Genomic DNA, 18643 nt, shown 5'->3' with positions numbered 1-18643 from the left:
GCACTGAGGAGAGGTATCGGTGTCGGTTAGTGAGGCCTGGCACAAAGTCGGCTTTCCAAAATATCCCAAAGGTGTTCAATAGGATTTAGGTCAGGACTCTGTGCGGGCCAGTCCATTACAGGGATGATGTTGTTGTGTAACCACTGCACCACAGGCTGTGTATTATGAACAAGTGGTTGATCATGTTGAAAGATGCAATCGTCATTGTCAAATTGCTCTTCAACACTGGCAAGAAAGAAGGTGCTTAAAACATCAATGTAGGTCTGTGCTGTGATAGTCACATGCAAAACAAGGGGTGCAAGCTCCACCTCCAAATTTTACTGTTGGCACTTCAGACACTGGCAGATGACATTCACCAGGCATTCGCCATACACACACCCTGCCATCAGATCACCACATTGTGTACAATGATTCATCACTCTACACAACGTTTCTCCACTGTTCAATCGTCCAATGTTTACGCACCTTACACCAAGCAAGATGTCATTTGGCATTTTGATGTGCGGCTTATGAGCAGCCACTCAACCATGAAATCCCAAGTTTTCTCGCCACCCACCTAACTGTCATAGTCCTTGCAGTGGATAGTGATGCAGTTTGGAATTCCAGTTTGGTGGTCTGGATAGATGTGTGCCTATTACACATTACGACCCTCTTCAACTGTCAGTGGTATCTGTTAGTCATCAGATGAGGTCAGCCTGTACTCTTTTGTGCTGTACGTGTCCCTTCACGTTTCCACTTCACTATCACAGTGGACCTAGGGATGTTTAGGAATGTGGAAATCTCACATACAGACATATGGCAGAGGTGACACCCATCACCTGATGACATTCGAAGTCAGTGAGTTCTGCAGAGCACCCCATTCTGCTATCTCATGATGTCTAATGACTACTGAGGTCACTGATATTGAGTACCTGGCAGTAGGTGGCAGCACAATGCACCTAATATGAAAAACATATGTTTTTGGGTGCGTCCGGATACTTTAGGTCACGTAGTATATCTTTCTTCACACCAACTAGAAATTTTGTCCAATTCATCTTATATATTCTTACAATCGCTCAAGTTCAACCCTACTATACACTACAGCATCATCAGCAAACAACCACAGATTGCTGCCCACCCTGTCTGCCAAATCACTTATGTGTATAGAGAATTATAGTGGTCTTGTAACATGTCCCTGGGGCACTCCTGACAATATCTTTGTCTCTTACTGAACACTGCATTGAGGACAGCATGCTGGATTCTATAACTTGAGAAGTCTTTGAGCCACTTGCATTTCTGTGAACCAGTTCCATATGCTCGTACCTCCTTTAACAGCTTGCAATGTGGCACTGTGTCAAATGCTTTCCGGACATCTAGAAATATGGAATCAGTCTATTGCCCCGCATCCATAGTTCGCGGTATATCATGAGAAATGGGCAAATTGAGCATTGCACGAGCGATATTTCCTAAAATGATGCTGATTTCTGGACATCAGCTTCTCGGTCTCAAGAATTAATTGTATTCAAACTGAGAACGTGTTCAGACGAATGCCTATTACTATTTCGTCTGTATGGGAGTCAATTCGATGGTCAAATTACCATATGTTTGTATGATTCCCCTGTGTGAACAATATGTTGAACGTGAAATTTAAAACTTCAGCTTTTGTTTTCCTGTCTTCAACTGCCATGCGAGACTGATCTACAAATGAGTGGATGAGAGCATTAGATCCACTTAACTATTTTACATAGGACCAGAATTTTGTTGGGTTGTCTTCCAGATCTTTTGCTAAGGTATGATGGTGGTAGCAGTTGTACGCTTTGTGCATAGATCTTTTCACAGACACACAAATCTCTACTAGCCGTTGCTTATCATTTGTGCATTCTGTTGTGAACAGACATTGCAACAGCCCCTACTTCCTCAGCATTTTCTGAATCTCAGTATTAATCCATGGTGCGTCTTTTCCATCTGTTATCCACTTACTCAGTGCGTACTTCTCCAGACTATGATTTACTACCTGCTTAAACTTTGTCCATAATTCCTCTATGACCATCTTACTGGAACTAAGTGATGTCTGTTCACTGTCTAAGTGAGACACTAATAACTTCCTATCTGCTGTTTCTAGAAGTAGCACTCCCATAGCCTTCTTAAATGATTCAACAATTCTCATAACCATAGTTGCTATAATGACATCATGATTAATTCTGTTTTTGTACTGACATTGTCGATGTGGTCCAGCCTATATGTAGTTAAGATGCCAAAGATACTTCCTTTGCATATGGGCTTCCGAACTAGCTGTGCAAGACAGTTTTCAGAAAACATGTTCAAAAGTACTGTGCACAACTGTCTGTCTGAACCATAGACACGAATCCATTGACAGCACAGACTATATTCAGTAGGTTAAAGTTGCCTCTATCTGGTATTGCATGATCTGAGAATTTGTGCTACTGACGTAGACTTTCTTTGAATGCCTCTAGAATTGTCACAGCAGAATTGGATGGCAGGTAAAACTATCTGACTTCTCAGTGATGTGCAGATTTGCCAGAAATGGGGCAGTAGAACTGTTCATAATGGGAGGGAGCCTTTAGCTGTCAAGAGAGCAATGCATAATGCTTTCGGTGACTGGCATAGCAGAATATTATCAAGTGATCTTTCACAGAACCCAAAGAAATTCTGCTCATTTGTAAAAGCTGTTAGTGGCACCAAAGTTAATGTGCAGTTCCTAGTGAATGAGACAGGAACTATAATTGAGGGTACCAAAGCAAAAGCTGAAATGCATAATTCCATTTCCAAATGTTCCTTTACAAAGGAAAACCCAGGAGAATTGCCCCAATTTGATTCTTGTTCCACTGAAAAGATGAATGAAATAAGTGTTAGTGCCAGTGGTGCTGGAAACCAGATGAAATCATTAAAACTGAACAAAGCTCCAGGCCTGATGGATTGCCTGTCAGATTCTATACTAAATTTGCAACTGAGGTAGCCCATGTTCTATCTGTAATCTATCGTGCATCCCTTGAACAAATAACCACACCCTGTACTTTAAAAAAGCACAAGTCACGCCCGCCTACAAGAAGGATATTAGAAGTAATTGACAAAATTACCATCTAGTAGCCTTGACATCTTTTTGTTGTATAATCTTAGAACATATTGTGAGCTCAAGCATAATGATGTATCTTAAGCAGAATTACCTCATCAATGCTAACCAGCATGGATTTTGAAAACATAAATCATGTGAAACCCAACTCGCACTTTACTCATATGACATATGAAAGCTATGGATTAATGCAAGCTAGTAGATGCAGTATTTCTTGATTTCCAAAAAGCATTTGACTCAGTATCGTGCACATGCTTATTGTCAAAAGTACAATCATATGGGGTATCAAGTGAAATTTGTGACTGGATTGAGGCCTTTTTGGTAGTGAGGATAAAACGTATTATCTTGGATGGAGTGTCGTTGTCAGATGTAGAAGTAACATTGGGTGAGCCCCAGGAATGTGTGTTGGGACCCTTTATGTTCATGTTGTATATTAATGATCTTGCAGACAATAGTAAAATTTGGATTTGTGCAGATGATGCAGTTATCTACAGTGAAGTACTATATAAAAGAACTAGCATAAATATTCAGTCAGATCTTGATGCAGAGATTGGAAACTTGCTCTAAATGTTCAGAAATGTAAATTTTGTGCTTTGCAAAATGAAAAAAATGTAGTATCCTGTGACTATGGCATCAGTGAGTCACTGTTGGAATTGGCCAAATCATACAAATAACTATGTATAACTCTTTGTAGGGATATGAAATAGAATGATCACATAGGTTCAGACACAGGTAAAGCAGGTGGTAGACTTCGATTTATTGGTGGAATACCGGGGAAGTGGAATCAATCTACATAGGAGATCACTTACAAATAATTTGTGTGATAGTTATCTCACAAAGTACCAAGTAGTTTCAAAATATTATGCCCAAAACATGAGTGGGTTATTGAATTTTCAGGAAGTCTGGAAACTATTCTTTACATGGACAGTACTGTTCCAGGTCAGCAGTCTGTTTTTCCTTCACAGATTAAGACAAGCTTTGGTCCACAACTACATATTTTAATATTTTATTTCATTCCAAACTCTTTTTAAGCTATCATATTATCTTTGCAAGACGGTCAACCATATGGTAGAAGATAGACAAGAATCCTGTTTCAAAACCTGCCCAGGCACACAGTTTTGATGGGTCATAAATATCCAACAACTCAAATAATTACTAACAAAGGGATAGAGGGGCTGGCCAGTACTTACCTCAGCTCAGTACAGCTGATAGAAACACAAAAAACAACCTAACATTTAAGTTCCTAGCTTTCAGAATAAATGTTCCTTCATCAGGGAGGAGAGAGGGGAAAGAAAGGAAAGAAGGGAAAGTGGATTTAGTTACTCACAACCCAGGTTATGAAGCAACAGGGAAAGGAAAACAGGGAGGGTAGCAAGGATGGAGACATGGTTGTCAAAGATATTCTACTGTAGGTACTGTGCCAGCTTCAAACCAAAGAGGATGCATACAGAAGTAAAGAGGTTCCTACCCCTGTAACTGACCCCACTGCAAAACCTGCCCCATGCATCCCCCCACAACCACCTACTCCAGCCACGCTACTGGTAAAACATACACAATTCAAGGCAGGGCCACGTGTGAAGCTACACACGTCATTTATCAGCTGACATGCCTGCACTGCACAGCCTTTTACATTGGTATGACAACAACTAAACTGGCTGAGCGCATGAACGGACACGGACGAACTGTCCGCCTAGGAGATGTCCAATACCCATTAGCGGAGCATGCCGTCCAGCATAATTCTAGGGACCTAGGAACCTGCTACACCGTATGTGCCATTTGGCTTCTCCCACCCAACACCAGTCCCTCTGAACTGCGGAGATGAGAACTTGCACTCCAGCACATCCTTTCATCCTGCCATCCCCCTGGACTGAACCTACGTTAAACCACCTCACTCCCATTTACTTTTCAGTCTTCTCCTCTTTCCCTTTCCTCTTTAGCCATTCATGCATCTTTTCATCCTACATCTTTATACTATACACCTCTTTACTTCTGTATGCATCCTCTTTGGTTTGAAGCTGGCACAGTACCTACAGTAGAATATCTTTGACAACCATGCCTCCATCCTTGCTACCCTCCCTGTTTTCCTTTCCCTGTTGCTTCATAACCTGGGTTGTGAGTAACTAAATCCATTTTCCCGTCTTTCCTTTCTTTCCCCTCTCTCCTCCCTGATGAAGGAACATTTATTCCGAAAGCTAGGAACTTGAATTTTCGGTTGTTTTTTGTGTTTCTATCGGCTGTACTGAGCTGAGGTAAGTACTGGCCAGCCCCTCTATCTCTTTGTTAGTAATTGTTTCACATCTTTGTATGAGCTTTTCCATTATTTAGTTAGATCACCTATATAGACAACAACTCAAATACTAAACCAGAAGTACTGAACAACAAGGGGCGTTTGAAAAGTCCGTGCAGAGTCCAAGAGATGGCACCATGAGCATGTACTGAGGCCATATTTAGTCAGCAGCATCTTTGGAAAGAATGCGCACCAAGTTTCAGCAACATTGATCTATTTCCTTGTGTTTGGCATTCGTGTGAATCAAGGAAGTCGAGTGATTGTCAAAAACTGGATGAAAAAGAATTTCGTGTGGTGATTAAACATTACTTTATGAAAGGCAAAATGCCTCAGGAGACTAAAGAGAAGCTTGATAAACATTATGGTGACTCTGCACCTTCGATTAGAACAGTTTATAAGTGGTTTCAAAATTTTAGGAGTGGCCATATGAGCACAAGTGATGCTGAACGTTCTGGATGCCCTGTGGAGGTTACGACTCAAGAAATCATTGATAAACTCCATGATATGGTGATGGACGACAGAAGAGTTAAGGTGCGTGAGATTGCTAGTGCTGTGCGTATCTCAAATGAGTGGGTACATAATTGTTGCATAAACATTTGGACATGAGAAAACTATCAGCAAGATGGGTTCTGCAATTGCTCACGTTTGACCAAAAACGGAATCGTGTGAAGTGTTCCAAGAATAGTTTGCAGATGTTCAGGAAGAATCCGCAGGACTTTAAGCATTGTTTTGTCACTGTGGATGAAAAATGGATACATTACTATACTCCTGAGACTAAACAACAATCCAAACAATGGGTTACCAAGGGAGAATCTGCACGAAAAAAGGCGAAGACCATTCCTTCGGCTGGCAAGGTTATGGCAACTGTCTTTTGTGATTTGCAAGGGATAATCCTCATCAACTATCTGGAAAAGGGTAAAACTATTACAGGTGCATATTATTCATTGTTGTTGGACCGTTTGAAAACCAAGCTGCAAGAAAAATGCTGGTGATTGGACCGCAAAAAAGTCCTTTGCCATCACGACAATACACCAGCACACACCTCAGCAGTTGTGGCTGCAAAAGTATTGGAAATAGGATTCCAACTCTTTTTACATGCCCACTGTTCTCCAGACTTGGCTCCCTCAGACTACTATTTGTTCCCCAATTTGAAGCAATGGCTGGCAGCACAAAGATTTTATTCAAATGAGGAGGTAATTGCTGCAACTAATAGCTATTTTGCAGACTTGGAAAATTCCTATTATTCAGAAGGGATCAACAAATTAGAACAGTGTTGGATGAAGTGAAGTGTGTAAGTCTAAAAGGAGACTCAAAAAATAAAAAAAGGTTTACCCCAAAAATGTAAGTAGTTTTTATTTTTGCACCAACTTTTCAAACGCCCTTCGTAGTAGCTCCAGCTGTTGTTGCTGATAAACATATGACATGGTTAAAGTATTTTTATATGAGCATAAGAAAGTGTAAATTTTCTTTAGATAGAGCAAAGGCACAATAGAAAATAGAAATGTGTTATATTTATTTTAATCATCATTGAATGCAGCTGAAATAATAAATCTGTAATGAAGTCTGCCTAAATGTGAATAACTATACATACCATTATTTACATGTCCTTTTGATGCGCTACGTCATTAATATGGCAATTATTATGGGTTTCCTTTTAGGTATGAATCATTTTTCCAAGAGCTGAAAGGGCCTTGTGTTTGCAGCAAAATGAAATGCAATTCTGGAAACAGGGAAATAACACTTACAAAAAGTTGTTCCTTTGATGCATTGATGGGAGAAAGTGACCTAAAGAAGAAAATCATGGAATTTAATTTGACTGAAAACACTCTCAATTTTTCATCTACTGCATATACAGCAGCTTCCCAGTCACGCAACTCGAGCTGTTCTACCAGAAATGAAAATAAGGATCAGTGTATACAAGGGAAAAGTTTTCCAATGGATGGAGGAGGTGAAAATATTAGTGAAAGAAGCTCTACATTAATATCACAAAATAATTTGATGTTGAAAAAGGATGTTGCTCAGACTCCAAATGGAAGGTAAAGCATGCATTTGTAGGTAAGCAAGCCCAAATAATAATGAAATGCTGTTACATAAGTGATTCATTATTTATTTTGTATACTGAAATTTTTACAGAAGTTTGGCTAGTAGCAGAGAAATGATAAAAGGTCTTACAGTATTTGAAAACATTCCTAATTACTCTACTTTCCATTATGCATATTCTGTGATTGCGTCAAGAGTCAACAGTGTGCTACCATTTGTTAAAGTGGCATATCCTGATATGATGGGTAGTGAAGGTTCAGGGAAGCTAGAGCCCTTGAATATAAAGGACAGAAGAACATGTAGGTATGTAATTGGCATCATGGCAGATTATTGATCTATATTTCCAGATCTTTTTCATACAGTTCTGTTTTCCATTTTAGGAGCAAACTTTTAAACTGTGTGGAGAGAGGTCTTCATCCAAATCAAGTAATGAACAAAGTTGTTTATGATTTGGACAGTTGGTCTTCAGTGGATCCATCTCATAGACTGATAAACGCAAGTGAAAAGTGAGACTACTGATAGAGAAATTTGAAATGATATATCGTCATTGAATTGTCATTACAAACTATGGTGAAATATTTTTGTTCAATAAGTATTAATTATTGTGACTTTCACTAACAGGGTCCTTTTCAATATGGATGAGAGACACTTGGGAAGTGGTGAACCTGAGAAACGTCACTTGATTTTTGAGTCAAGGTTTGAAAGTGGAAACCTTAGAAAAGCTATTCAGGTATATAATACAATATATGACCCTGGTATCATTAACTGTTAAGTTCTATTTTGTACATTGTCTTGTTTATTGCAGGTTGGTCTCCGTGAATACGACTTGATTCTCATGCCTGATGTTAACTCCAATAAGCATCATCAGTGGTTCTATTTTGAAATAAGTGGAATGGAAACTGATGTTGTTTATACATTTAATATAATAAACTGTGAGAAACAAAACAGTCAGTTCAATTATGGTGAGTTATTTATTAAACTGAAATCTCAGTTTGTAAAGTTAGCTAAATTACATGTTGTAGAGAAAGATTCAGTACATTTGTCAGTTTTGAAGAGGAGTCTTCTATTTATACAAAACTGTCATACTAATTTTGTGGTCTAATAACAAAATTATCAATTTTTAACAATATAATGCAACTGGTTGGATAAAAATATGGATTGGAGGGAAAGCCGCCTGTGAAATGACATGTCATATAGCAGTTGTTATGTAAACTCTGTTCGGTCTTTTACGTCGGCATGACTACAGTTGTTATGTAAACTCTGTTCGGTCTTTTACGTCGGCATGACTACCACTAAGTTATCGGTTAGGATGAATGGGCATAGGCAAAAGGTTTATACTGGCAGTGCACAATATCCTGTTGCAGAGTATGCTCTACAGCATGATATTTATGACATCAGTGCCTGTTTCACCACATATGCCATCTGGGTTCTTCCCTCACAGGTAACAGTTTCTCAGAACTCTGCTGGTGGGAACTAGCATTACAATATGTCTTTGGTTCTCATGACCCACCTGGCCTTAATTTACCTTAATTTTTTCGTTCTCAGCATTTCTCCACAGTAACTACTATTTTCTCCACTCTGTTTAGTTTTCTACATCTCTTATTTTCTGACCCGTCTATTTTTCGCCATCCCCATCCCCTGTCTGTTACATATACTGCACTTACCTTTTTGCTCTTATTAACTCGAGCACAATGTTTTAGCAGTAATCTCTGTCTCGTCTATTATCCTAGCCTACACTTTTAAGGTCCAGAGTTTCCAAATCTCATGCAGTGCAGTCCTCTATCGGTTGTTCCTTCACATCCTATCCGGAAAGTCTCCCATGACCTGGGGTTGTAGTGACTTTTTGATCTCTACCCCTTCTCCTAAACATCTTCAGCCCTTTTGCTTGACCCCTCTTCCCTCCCTTTCAACCCTTTTGCCAGGAGTAGGAGCCACTGGCTCTGAAAGATAGAATACGTACAATCTTTTTTATATTTTTGTTCTCCTGTAGCCTTTGGCGAGTAGATTTTATATCTATCAAATTACAATATAATTTCATAGTCTGATATATGCTTTATGATCAGAAATATATTGACAGATATTCAACTTGTAGTACCTTCTTTCATTGCTGTTAGTTTGGATAGGATTCAGCCTTTATGATCAGTGTTGTTGTCAGCAGTCCTAGGTGTATGTAGACAGCATAGTGTTTACTCCTACATGTATAAGACGTGAGTTAACCTTTTACAAACCTATAGGTAAGAAAAGTGCTATATTGTTATTTATGCAACACAGTTTGATTCAAAGACACTACTATGATTAATTCTACAGCTTTTGCATGAGCATATGGTCACAAATCTGAACTACAGAGTTTTGTTATAAAGTGTTCACTCAGAGAAGAGAGATTTTTGTGCTCTGAAAGACAGTGATCACCACTGAAGTAATTATATATGCTAGATTACCTGCAGCAGAACAGTAATTGTTTGTACTCTGCTGCATATACACGTCCATACAGTGTTTTGAAAAGGCACAGCCCTTTCTGCATCAGGTGTAGACCTTGATGATCACACATTAAATGATTACACTACCCCAGGAGGTCCACAACTCTTTCGTGGATACGTGCGTAGCGAGTACGGGACCCCGAGCTAATGTGGCCCTCCTTCCTTGTGGGGCTGCATACCTTCCTTTCGCGCAGCCTTCCCCATCCCCATCTTCGCCCCCCCCCTCCCCTCACCCCCACCTCTTTCATTCCCTTGATCCCCCTCTGGGAGTATGTTTTGTGCCTACATCCAGAGACGGACGCTCGAAAATGTAAAACAGTCTATTCTTTGCTTTCTCTGCTGGCAAGTCTTTGTCCTTCCTTTGTCCTTCTCTTTTCTTTACCTCTTCTCTTTAACCTTTTCTCTGCTACGGCATTTGAGACCTCTCTTCTTTCCATTCCCTTTCTTTGTTTCTCCCTTTCTTTGTTTCTCCCTTTCTTTGTTTCTCCCTTTCTTTGTTTCTCCCTTTCTTTGTTTCTCCCTTTCTTTGTTTCTCCCTTTCTTTGTTTCTCCCTTTCTTTGTTTCTCCCTTTCTTTGTTTCTCCCTTTCTTTGTTTCTCCCTTTCTTTGTTTCTCCCTTTCTTTGTTTCTCCCTTTCTTTGTTTCTCCCTTTCTTTGTTTCTCCCTTTCTTTGTTTCTCCCTTTCTTTGTTTCTCCCTGTGCTTGTCTGAAGGCCGACCCACGCATTCCCATGTGTAGCCAGTGACGGGGTATTGCGCAATTCCCCGCCCCGGGTAGACAGGTAGGACACGTACATACCCTCTGGTAACAGCCAGGCCCATGGAGGGGTGATTACCCAAGCTGATACCTTCCAAAAGTGCCGATTGGTCCTTCCGTCTGTTTCTCGGGAGGTGTGACCTGAGGTGTGAACACTCAACTAAGGCGGGAGTGCCCTCAGAGAGGGCCCCCACAAGGAAGGAGCGCGCCACCGGAGATGCCAGTAATCATGGGGGATACTTCCACAATGGTTTCCTCATCATCTACTATGTCAGCTCACAAGCGTAAGTTCAATTAGTCTCAGCCACGGACAGTTCTTCCATCGTTGCCACAGTTCCTTGTTGTTTCTCGGTCTGACGAAGGTGATGACTTCTCCACGGTCAACCCTTTCATTATTCAGAAAGGTGTTGACGCAATTGCAGGTCCTATAAAGTCTTGTTCCCAGTTACGAAATGACACCTTGTTGTTAGAAACAGTCAGTGCCCTCCAGGCACAAAAATTGCTGCGTACTTCACTGTTACACACCTTCCCTGTTTGGGTGGAAGCGCACCGCACTTTAAATTTATCACGTGGGGTCGTTTATACACGCTCCCTCGACAGATTGTCCAATGAGGAAATTCAAAACTACCTGTCTGACCAGGGCGTCATGGCTGTTAGTCATGAAAAGGGTTGACACAAACATCGTTCCAACCCGTACTGTCTTCTTGACATTTGACAGAGTTCAACTCCCATCAAACATAAAAGCGGGCTATGAGATAATTTCCGTTCGCCCTTACATCCCAAACCCTACGCGTTGTTATCGGTGTCAGTGGTTCAATCATACCAGCCAATCCTGTTCCAATCCAGACAAATGCGTTACATGTGGCAGGGATGCCCATGAGGGTGCTTGTCCACCTCCATCCCCTCGTTGCATCGACTGTATGGGTGACCATGCTGCTTCAACTAGAGATTGCCCCATTTTTAAAGACGAACGGCTCATTAAGGAAATCAGAGTGAAGGAAAAGGTGTCGACCTTTGCTGCTCGAACGTTATTGGCCAGTCGAAAGCCCACTGTGCCTCACACAGGTCAATGCAGCACTGTCCTTTCTTCTCCTTGGCCAACAAAGCAGGCAGCCACTCAGACTTGTGATCTCACTGTTAGTGCCACAATTGTCAGATCAGCCAGCACAAAGATCGCCCTTTCAACCTCCCCACTCTCACATGCTCACTCTATGGCTCACCCTTCATTGGGTTCTGCTAAATCTCGAGCCCCAAAATCAGAGACCCGGGCTTCCAAAAAAGAGCCTACTCGTGAAGAGTTTTTATTTACCCCAACTTCACAACCATCAGTTCCTCCTTCATCTCAATGTTCTGTTTCCAAAAAGGCTAATACCAAACCCAGTTCCTCTCCTTCTCCACCACGGCGTGTCTCATCTACAGCACTGCCTGGCGGTAACCGCCCTCAGCTGTCTTCTGTGTTGCCGAGGTACACTGCTGACAGCCGATCAACTGTTCGATCGCTGGTGGCAGGAGCTGCTCCCGAACAACCTATGGATCAGGATCTTCTGCCTTCGGCTGAATGCCGTTCCACACTGTTGGTCGCAAACTCTGAGCAGTCATTGAGTTGAGGGCAACCTTGGTCACATTCTTCCATTTTCTGTCCACCTTATGTCCATTATCCATTGGAATATACACAGCATTTGAGCCAATCAGGATGAATTGTCGATCCTCTTACGATCCTACTCGCCGGTCATCTTCTGTCTTCAGGAAACGAAGCTGCGTCGCCACGACCGCTTTCTTTTCCCCCATTTTCAGTCAGTCCGATTTGATCTCCCCTCTGTTGAAGGCACACGGAGGACTCATGATTCTTCTCCATGATACTCTCCATTATCACTCAATCCCCTTAAACAGTTCCTTCCAAGCTGTCACTGTCTGTCTTTCCCTTTCTGGATATACCTTCTGTCTTTGTACTGTCTACATTCCATCATCCACACCAATGGCACAAGCTGATCTCCTTCATCTTCTTGGCCCTCACACTGTTCTCTTGGGGCTTTCGAGGTCAGCTGCCCCTTTTCTTCATGAATTTATGGCGGAGCGCACATTTATAGTGCGGGTGAACACTTCTCTTTCCCGTACCTTCTCCCAAGAAAACAGGGTGCCCCAGGGCTCCGTGCTAAGTGTTGTACTGTTTGCCATTGCCATAAACCCAATTATGGATTGTCTTCTTCCTAATGTCTTGGGCTCCCTCTTTGTGGACGATTTTGCAACCGACAACAGCTCTCAACGGACCAGCCTGCTTGAACGACGTCTTCAAGTATGTCTCGATCGCCTCCACTCTTGGAGCATTGAAACTGGCTTCCGCTTTTCTCCCAGTAAGACCGTTTGTGTTAATTTTTGGCGTTGTACAGAGTTTCTTCCACCTTCCTTACATCTAGGCCCTGTCAACCTTCCCTTTGTGAACGTCCCTAAATTCTTGGGTCTTATGTTTGACAGAAAGCTGTGCTGGTCCTCCCACGTTTCCTATCTTTCAGCTCGCTGTCTGCAATCCCTCAATACCCTCCGTGTCCTCAATGGCATCTCCTGGGGAGCAGACCGAGTGGTCTTTCACCGCCTCTATCACATCTTAGTGCGCTGGAAATTGGACTATGGAAGCATAATTTACTCCTCTGCTCGACCATTTATTCTTCGGCGTCTCGACTCTATCCACCACTGTAGATTACGTTTAGTGTCTGGAGGTTTTTAGACCAGCCCTGTGGAAAGCTTTTATGCTGAGACTGGTGCACCTGCGCTGTCCAATCGGCGAGCTGACCTTTGGAGTCGTTACACTAACCATCTGACTTCCATGCCTGCAAATCCAGCCCATGACATTTTTTTTGACGCCTCCATGGATTTTAGGGTATGCTGGCCACCCTTCCTCCCTACTACCACCGGGAATCCGCTTCCGTCGACTGCTCCATTCTCTTTCATTCCACTTTCCTCAAACTTTCTTGACAACTTGGGGTACAGCAGCGCCTTGGCTCCGGCCCCAGACCTGCCTGCTCCATGACCTTTGTCAGTTTCCCAAGGATGGTACCCCTTCTCTTGTTTATTGTTGGGCATTTGCTGCTCTCTGCGCACAAATGACGGATGCCACATTTATTTACACTGATGGCTCAAAAACATCGTTTGGTGTTGGGAGTGCCTATATTGTTGGCGACACCCCAAATCAATTTCGGCTTCCCAACCAGTGTTCGGTTTATACTGCAGAGCTTTACGCTGTTCTCCAGGCTGCCCAATACATCCGTTGCCATCAGCAGATACAGTATGTTATCTGTTCAGATTCTCTCAGCTCTCTCCTCAGTCTCAAAGCTCTCTACCCTGTCCACCCTCTGGTCCACCGGATTCAGGACTGCCTCTACTTGCTCCACTTGGGGGCGTCTCTGTGGGGTTCCTCTGGATCCCAGGACATGTTGATATCTGTGGAAATGAGGTGGCCGATATAGCAGCCAAGGCTGCAGTCTCTCTTCTTCACCAAGCTATTTGCATGACTCCCTTCGTCGATCTACTGAGTGTTTTATGTCGTCGTGTTGCTCTTTTATGGCATGCACATTGGTCGACAATTCCCAATAATAAATTGTGGGACTTGAAAGCTCTTCCCTGTGCTTGGACCTCTTCCACCCGAAGTCGTCGTCAGGAGGAGGTAATTTTAACTAGACTCCGGATAGGGCACTGTCTTTTCAGCCAGCGACATCTTTTAAGCAGCAGCCCTCCCCCACTCTGTCCCCACTGCTCTCAACTGTGGGTGGTGAGACACCTTTTACTTGAGTGCCCCTATTTTACTCCGTTTCATGCCCGTCTACAGCTGTCAGCTGATATATCGTCCATTTTAGCAGATGACACGCGATCAGCCCATCGCGTTCTCAAGTTTATTAGTGCCAGTAAGATGACGTCAGTCATTTGAAGCTCTTTTTGGGTACAAACAACCCCCCCTTTTATAGTGGTTTTTTAATCTTTCCTTCTGTTTTTCGGTTTTTCCGCTTTTTGAGTTTTGCTCCCATTGCTGCTGGTTTCCAGTTAAGTTTTTTTTAGCTTTTCCTAAGTTACAGACCGGCCGCTAATGACCGTAGCAGTTTTGCACCCTAAAACCATAACAAATAAATGAAACACTATGTGAAAAATACTGTGACGTACTGTGGTAACAGGTCAAAATCAAGTCAATGCACAGATAAATTAATCAAGAGGCTCAGTGTATTTTGCTCTCAGAACTGTCTAATTGCATTGATTTACAAAAAAGTTTATTGGCTTATTTGACAGACTTTGTCCCTGTGGTCCATAGCTCGCGTTCTCGCGGTCGTGTCCTCTCTTCCCGAGCACGGGGTCCCGGGTTCGATTCCCGGGGCTCAGGATTTTCACCTGCCTTGAGTTCTCTGGGTGTTCATGTTGTCCCTATCATTTTCATCATCATTCATGAAAGTGGCAGATTTGGACTGAGCAGAGGTTGGGAATTTGTATGGGTACTGATAACCAAGCAGATGACCGCCGCACAAACCCATCATCATCATAATCATCCCCTGTGTTTTCTTACTGAAGTATGCTCTGCAGCAGTGCATGTATCAACTGTAATGAGTAGTAAGACTTCTGTGTAAAATAAATGTTCACATACACTACGTGATCAAAAGTATCTGGACACCTGGCTGAAAATGACTTGTAAGTTTGTGGCATCCTCCATCGGTAGTGCTGGAATACAGTATGGTGTTGGCCCACCCTAAGCCTTGATGACAGCTTCCACTCTCACAGGCATACGTTCAAACAGGTGCTGGAAGGTTTCTTGGGGAATGGCAGCCCATTCTTCACGGAGTGCTGCTCTGAGGAAAGGTATCGATGTCGGTCAGTGAGGTCTGGCACGAAGTCGGCGTTCCAAAACATCCCAAAGGTGTTCTATAGGATTCAGGTCAAGACTCTGTGCGGGCGAGTCTGTTACAGGGATGTTATTGATGTGTAACACTCAGTCATGGGTGTGTATTATGAACAATTGGTTGATCATGTTGAAAGATGCAATCGCCATCCCTGAATTGCTCTTCAACAATGGGAAACAAGAATGTGCTTAAAACATCAATGTAGGCCTGTGTTGTGATGTTGTGATAGTGCCATGCAAAACAAGAAGTGTTGCAAGATCTCTCCATGAAAAACACGACCACACCATAACATCATCGCCTCCAAATTATGCTGTTGGCACTACAGACACTGGCAGATAACATTCACCGAGCATTCACCATATGCACACCCTGCCATCAGATCGCCACATTGTGTACCAACATCCGTCACTCCACACAATGTTTTCCCACTGTTCAATCGTCCAATGTTTACACTCCTTACACCAAGCGAGATGTCATTTGGCATTTACCGGCTTGATGTGTGGCTTAAAAGCAGCCACTCAACCATGAAATCCAAGTTTTCTCACCTCCCCCCTAACTGTCATAGTACTTGCAATGGGGACTGGTGCAGTATTGAATTCCAGTGTGATGGTTAGGATGGTTGTCTGTCTAAAACACATTAAGACCCTCTTCAACTGTCAGAGGTCTCTGTCAGTCAACAGACCAGGTTGGCCGGTACGCTTTTGTGCTGTACATGTCCCTTCACGTTTCCACTTCACTGTCACTTCAGAAACAGTGGACCTAGGGATGCTTAGGAGTGTGGAAATCTCACATATAGGCGTATGACAGAAATGACACCCGATCACCTGACCATGTTCGAAGTCTTGAGAGTTCCTCGGATCCGTGAGTTCTATGGAGTGCCCCATTCTGCTCTCTCACGATGTCTAATGACTACTGAGGTCACTAATATGGATTACCTGGCAGTAGGTATCAGCACAATACACTTAATATGAAAAACATATGTTTTTGGGTGTCTCCGGATACCTTTGATAGCAAGTGTATCGTGCAGAGATGTCTTTAAGGATCTGGGAATTATTATCTTCCCTGACCAGTACATTTACTCCTTATTGCTTTGTGTTGCTATAGTAAAAACTTGCTTCTGGGCGTGTTACACACTCTGACAAAGATCTAGCATAAAGCAATAAACTGAGAAGCCCTACCAAGGCAAAATATACCAAGGCAAAATAAAATTAATAACAGATCTAATTAGCCACGCCTTACACAAATTGTTTGGCTAGCTAGATTCATGGACTGGTAATTGCTGTCAGCTACATGTCAGGTAGCAGTGTTTGCTACAGAACAGGTAGTACAGTATCGTAAACAGAGCTCTGTTGTTACTGGTGTATGTACCTATTTTCTTTGAAAATAACTGTGTATACACACAAATATTAAGCTACCAGTAGTACTTAAACAGTAGCTCTTCAATATGACAGCAGGAATTGCAGCTTTTCACATAGCAGCAGTGTCATTACTTCTAATTTATTAGATTAGATTTAGCTAATGTAGTCACATAGTATTAAGCAGTAGAATGATAGCTTTTTGTTGCTGCAGTAAACATACAGAGTTCCAATTATTTGCTTGTCTATTGTTAATGGATCCATTGACTCATTCCACACCATTGAAGATTCCCCTTCATGCGATCTATGGAACATGAAGGGTTAATGAATGAGTGAACATTGAAAGAGATTCCCAAGTATGTATGTAATATCACCCACTTCATGTCCTAGATGGTGAGTGTTCATAGATAAGGATATTGTCAGGAGCACCCTAGGGAAGTGTGGCAGAGCCACTGCTGTTATTTATGTACATGAATGATTTGTCAGATACAGCGTGTGGCAATGTGTGACTGTTTGCTGATAATGCTGTAGCATATGGCAGAGTGTCATCTTTGAGTGACTGCAGGAGGATACAGAATGCCTTTGACACAATTTCTGTTTGGTGTGATGAATGGCAGCTTCCTCTGTATGTGGAAAAATGAAGGTTACTGCAGATGAGTAGGAAAAAGATCCCGTCATGTTTGAATACAGTATTAGTGGTCAAATGGAACAAGCAGGTAAAGTTGTTTGTTTGGAAGGCAAATCGTCGACTACAGTTCATTGTGAGAATTCTAGAGAAGTGTAATTCACTGATAAGGGAGAAAGTGTAGAGAAAACTTGTGTGACCCAGTCTTGAGTTCCACTGCAGTATTTCGCAATTCCCAATTCCCAACAGATTGCATAAAAGGATGACATCCAAGCAACAGGGAGGCATGCTGCTAATTTGTTACCAGTAGATTCAGTCAACATTATGTGAGTATTACAAAAATGCTCCATGAACTAATGGGAATCTCTGCTGGAGGGAAGAAGACATTATTTTCTTAAAAAATCATTGATAAAGTTTAGAGAAATGGCTTTTGTGACAGACTGCGGAGCTATCGCACTGCCACTAACATGCATATAACGTAAGGACCGAGAAGCCACAAGTAATCAGAGCTCGTACAGAATCATATAGACAGTTGCATTTCCCTCACTCCTATTTGTAAGTGGGCAAGGGAAAGGACTGACTAGCAGTGGTACAAGGTACCCCCCCCCCCCCCCCCCCACACACACACACACACCATATAGTGGCTTGCAGAGTAGGTATATGTGTAAGGAAGGATGTAGATGTAAATGTGGAATTAACAAGTGACACAGCAAGCTTTCTCAACAAACTACGAAGTTTTGAGATTTTCTGATCTACCTTTTAGGACTCAAAACCCACTGCTCCTAATGTCTCTCACCATAAAAGTAACACAGAACTGGGTTTGACTGGCTATAAGTATTTCAAATCAGTATGTCCTGCATTTACAGGCATTTGCCAAAATTCCCATTGTGTTTTGTGAAGCATCCATGTACAGAATGCCACCTCCAAGGAGCTATTTGCTGAACTTTCTTCAAAGAAGAATGTACTGTGTGTAACTAAAGGCTGCTGTGGCAAGCCTTGCACGCCCACACACAGACCCATAGCGTAGTGGCACAGATATAGACAGTACCCATCACTTAGTCATGGTGATGTGCTCTCCCTAAACACATTAATGTTTTCTGTTATACAATAAGGGATGCCAACTAATTTTCTTTGTGATATGGGTACATCATCAATCTCT

General features: G+C 42.3%; 1 protein-coding gene across 6 annotated transcripts in view; it reads left to right on the top strand.

The window, feature by feature from the left end:
* LOC126272348 (cytosolic carboxypeptidase 1-like) overlaps positions 1 to 18643 on the top strand; it is a 499992-nt gene that overhangs the window by 171515 nt on the left and 309834 nt on the right. For all 6 annotated transcript variants that reach the window (XM_049975148.1, XM_049975150.1, XM_049975152.1 and 3 more), the window contains exons 11-15: positions 7016 to 7393; positions 7491 to 7700; positions 7778 to 7903; positions 8019 to 8127; positions 8203 to 8359. In XM_049975148.1, the coding sequence (XP_049831105.1) occupies positions 7016 to 7393; positions 7491 to 7700; positions 7778 to 7903; positions 8019 to 8127; positions 8203 to 8359 (980 nt within the window). The remainder of the gene's footprint in view (positions 1 to 7015; positions 7394 to 7490; positions 7701 to 7777; positions 7904 to 8018; positions 8128 to 8202; positions 8360 to 18643) is intronic.

The sequence above is a fragment of the Schistocerca gregaria genome, chromosome 5, assembly GCF_023897955.1.
Source record: "Schistocerca gregaria isolate iqSchGreg1 chromosome 5, iqSchGreg1.2, whole genome shotgun sequence".
Classification (NCBI taxonomy): Eukaryota; Metazoa; Arthropoda; class Insecta; order Orthoptera; family Acrididae; genus Schistocerca; species Schistocerca gregaria.
This window is presented reverse-complemented; position numbering and strand designations above follow the sequence as displayed.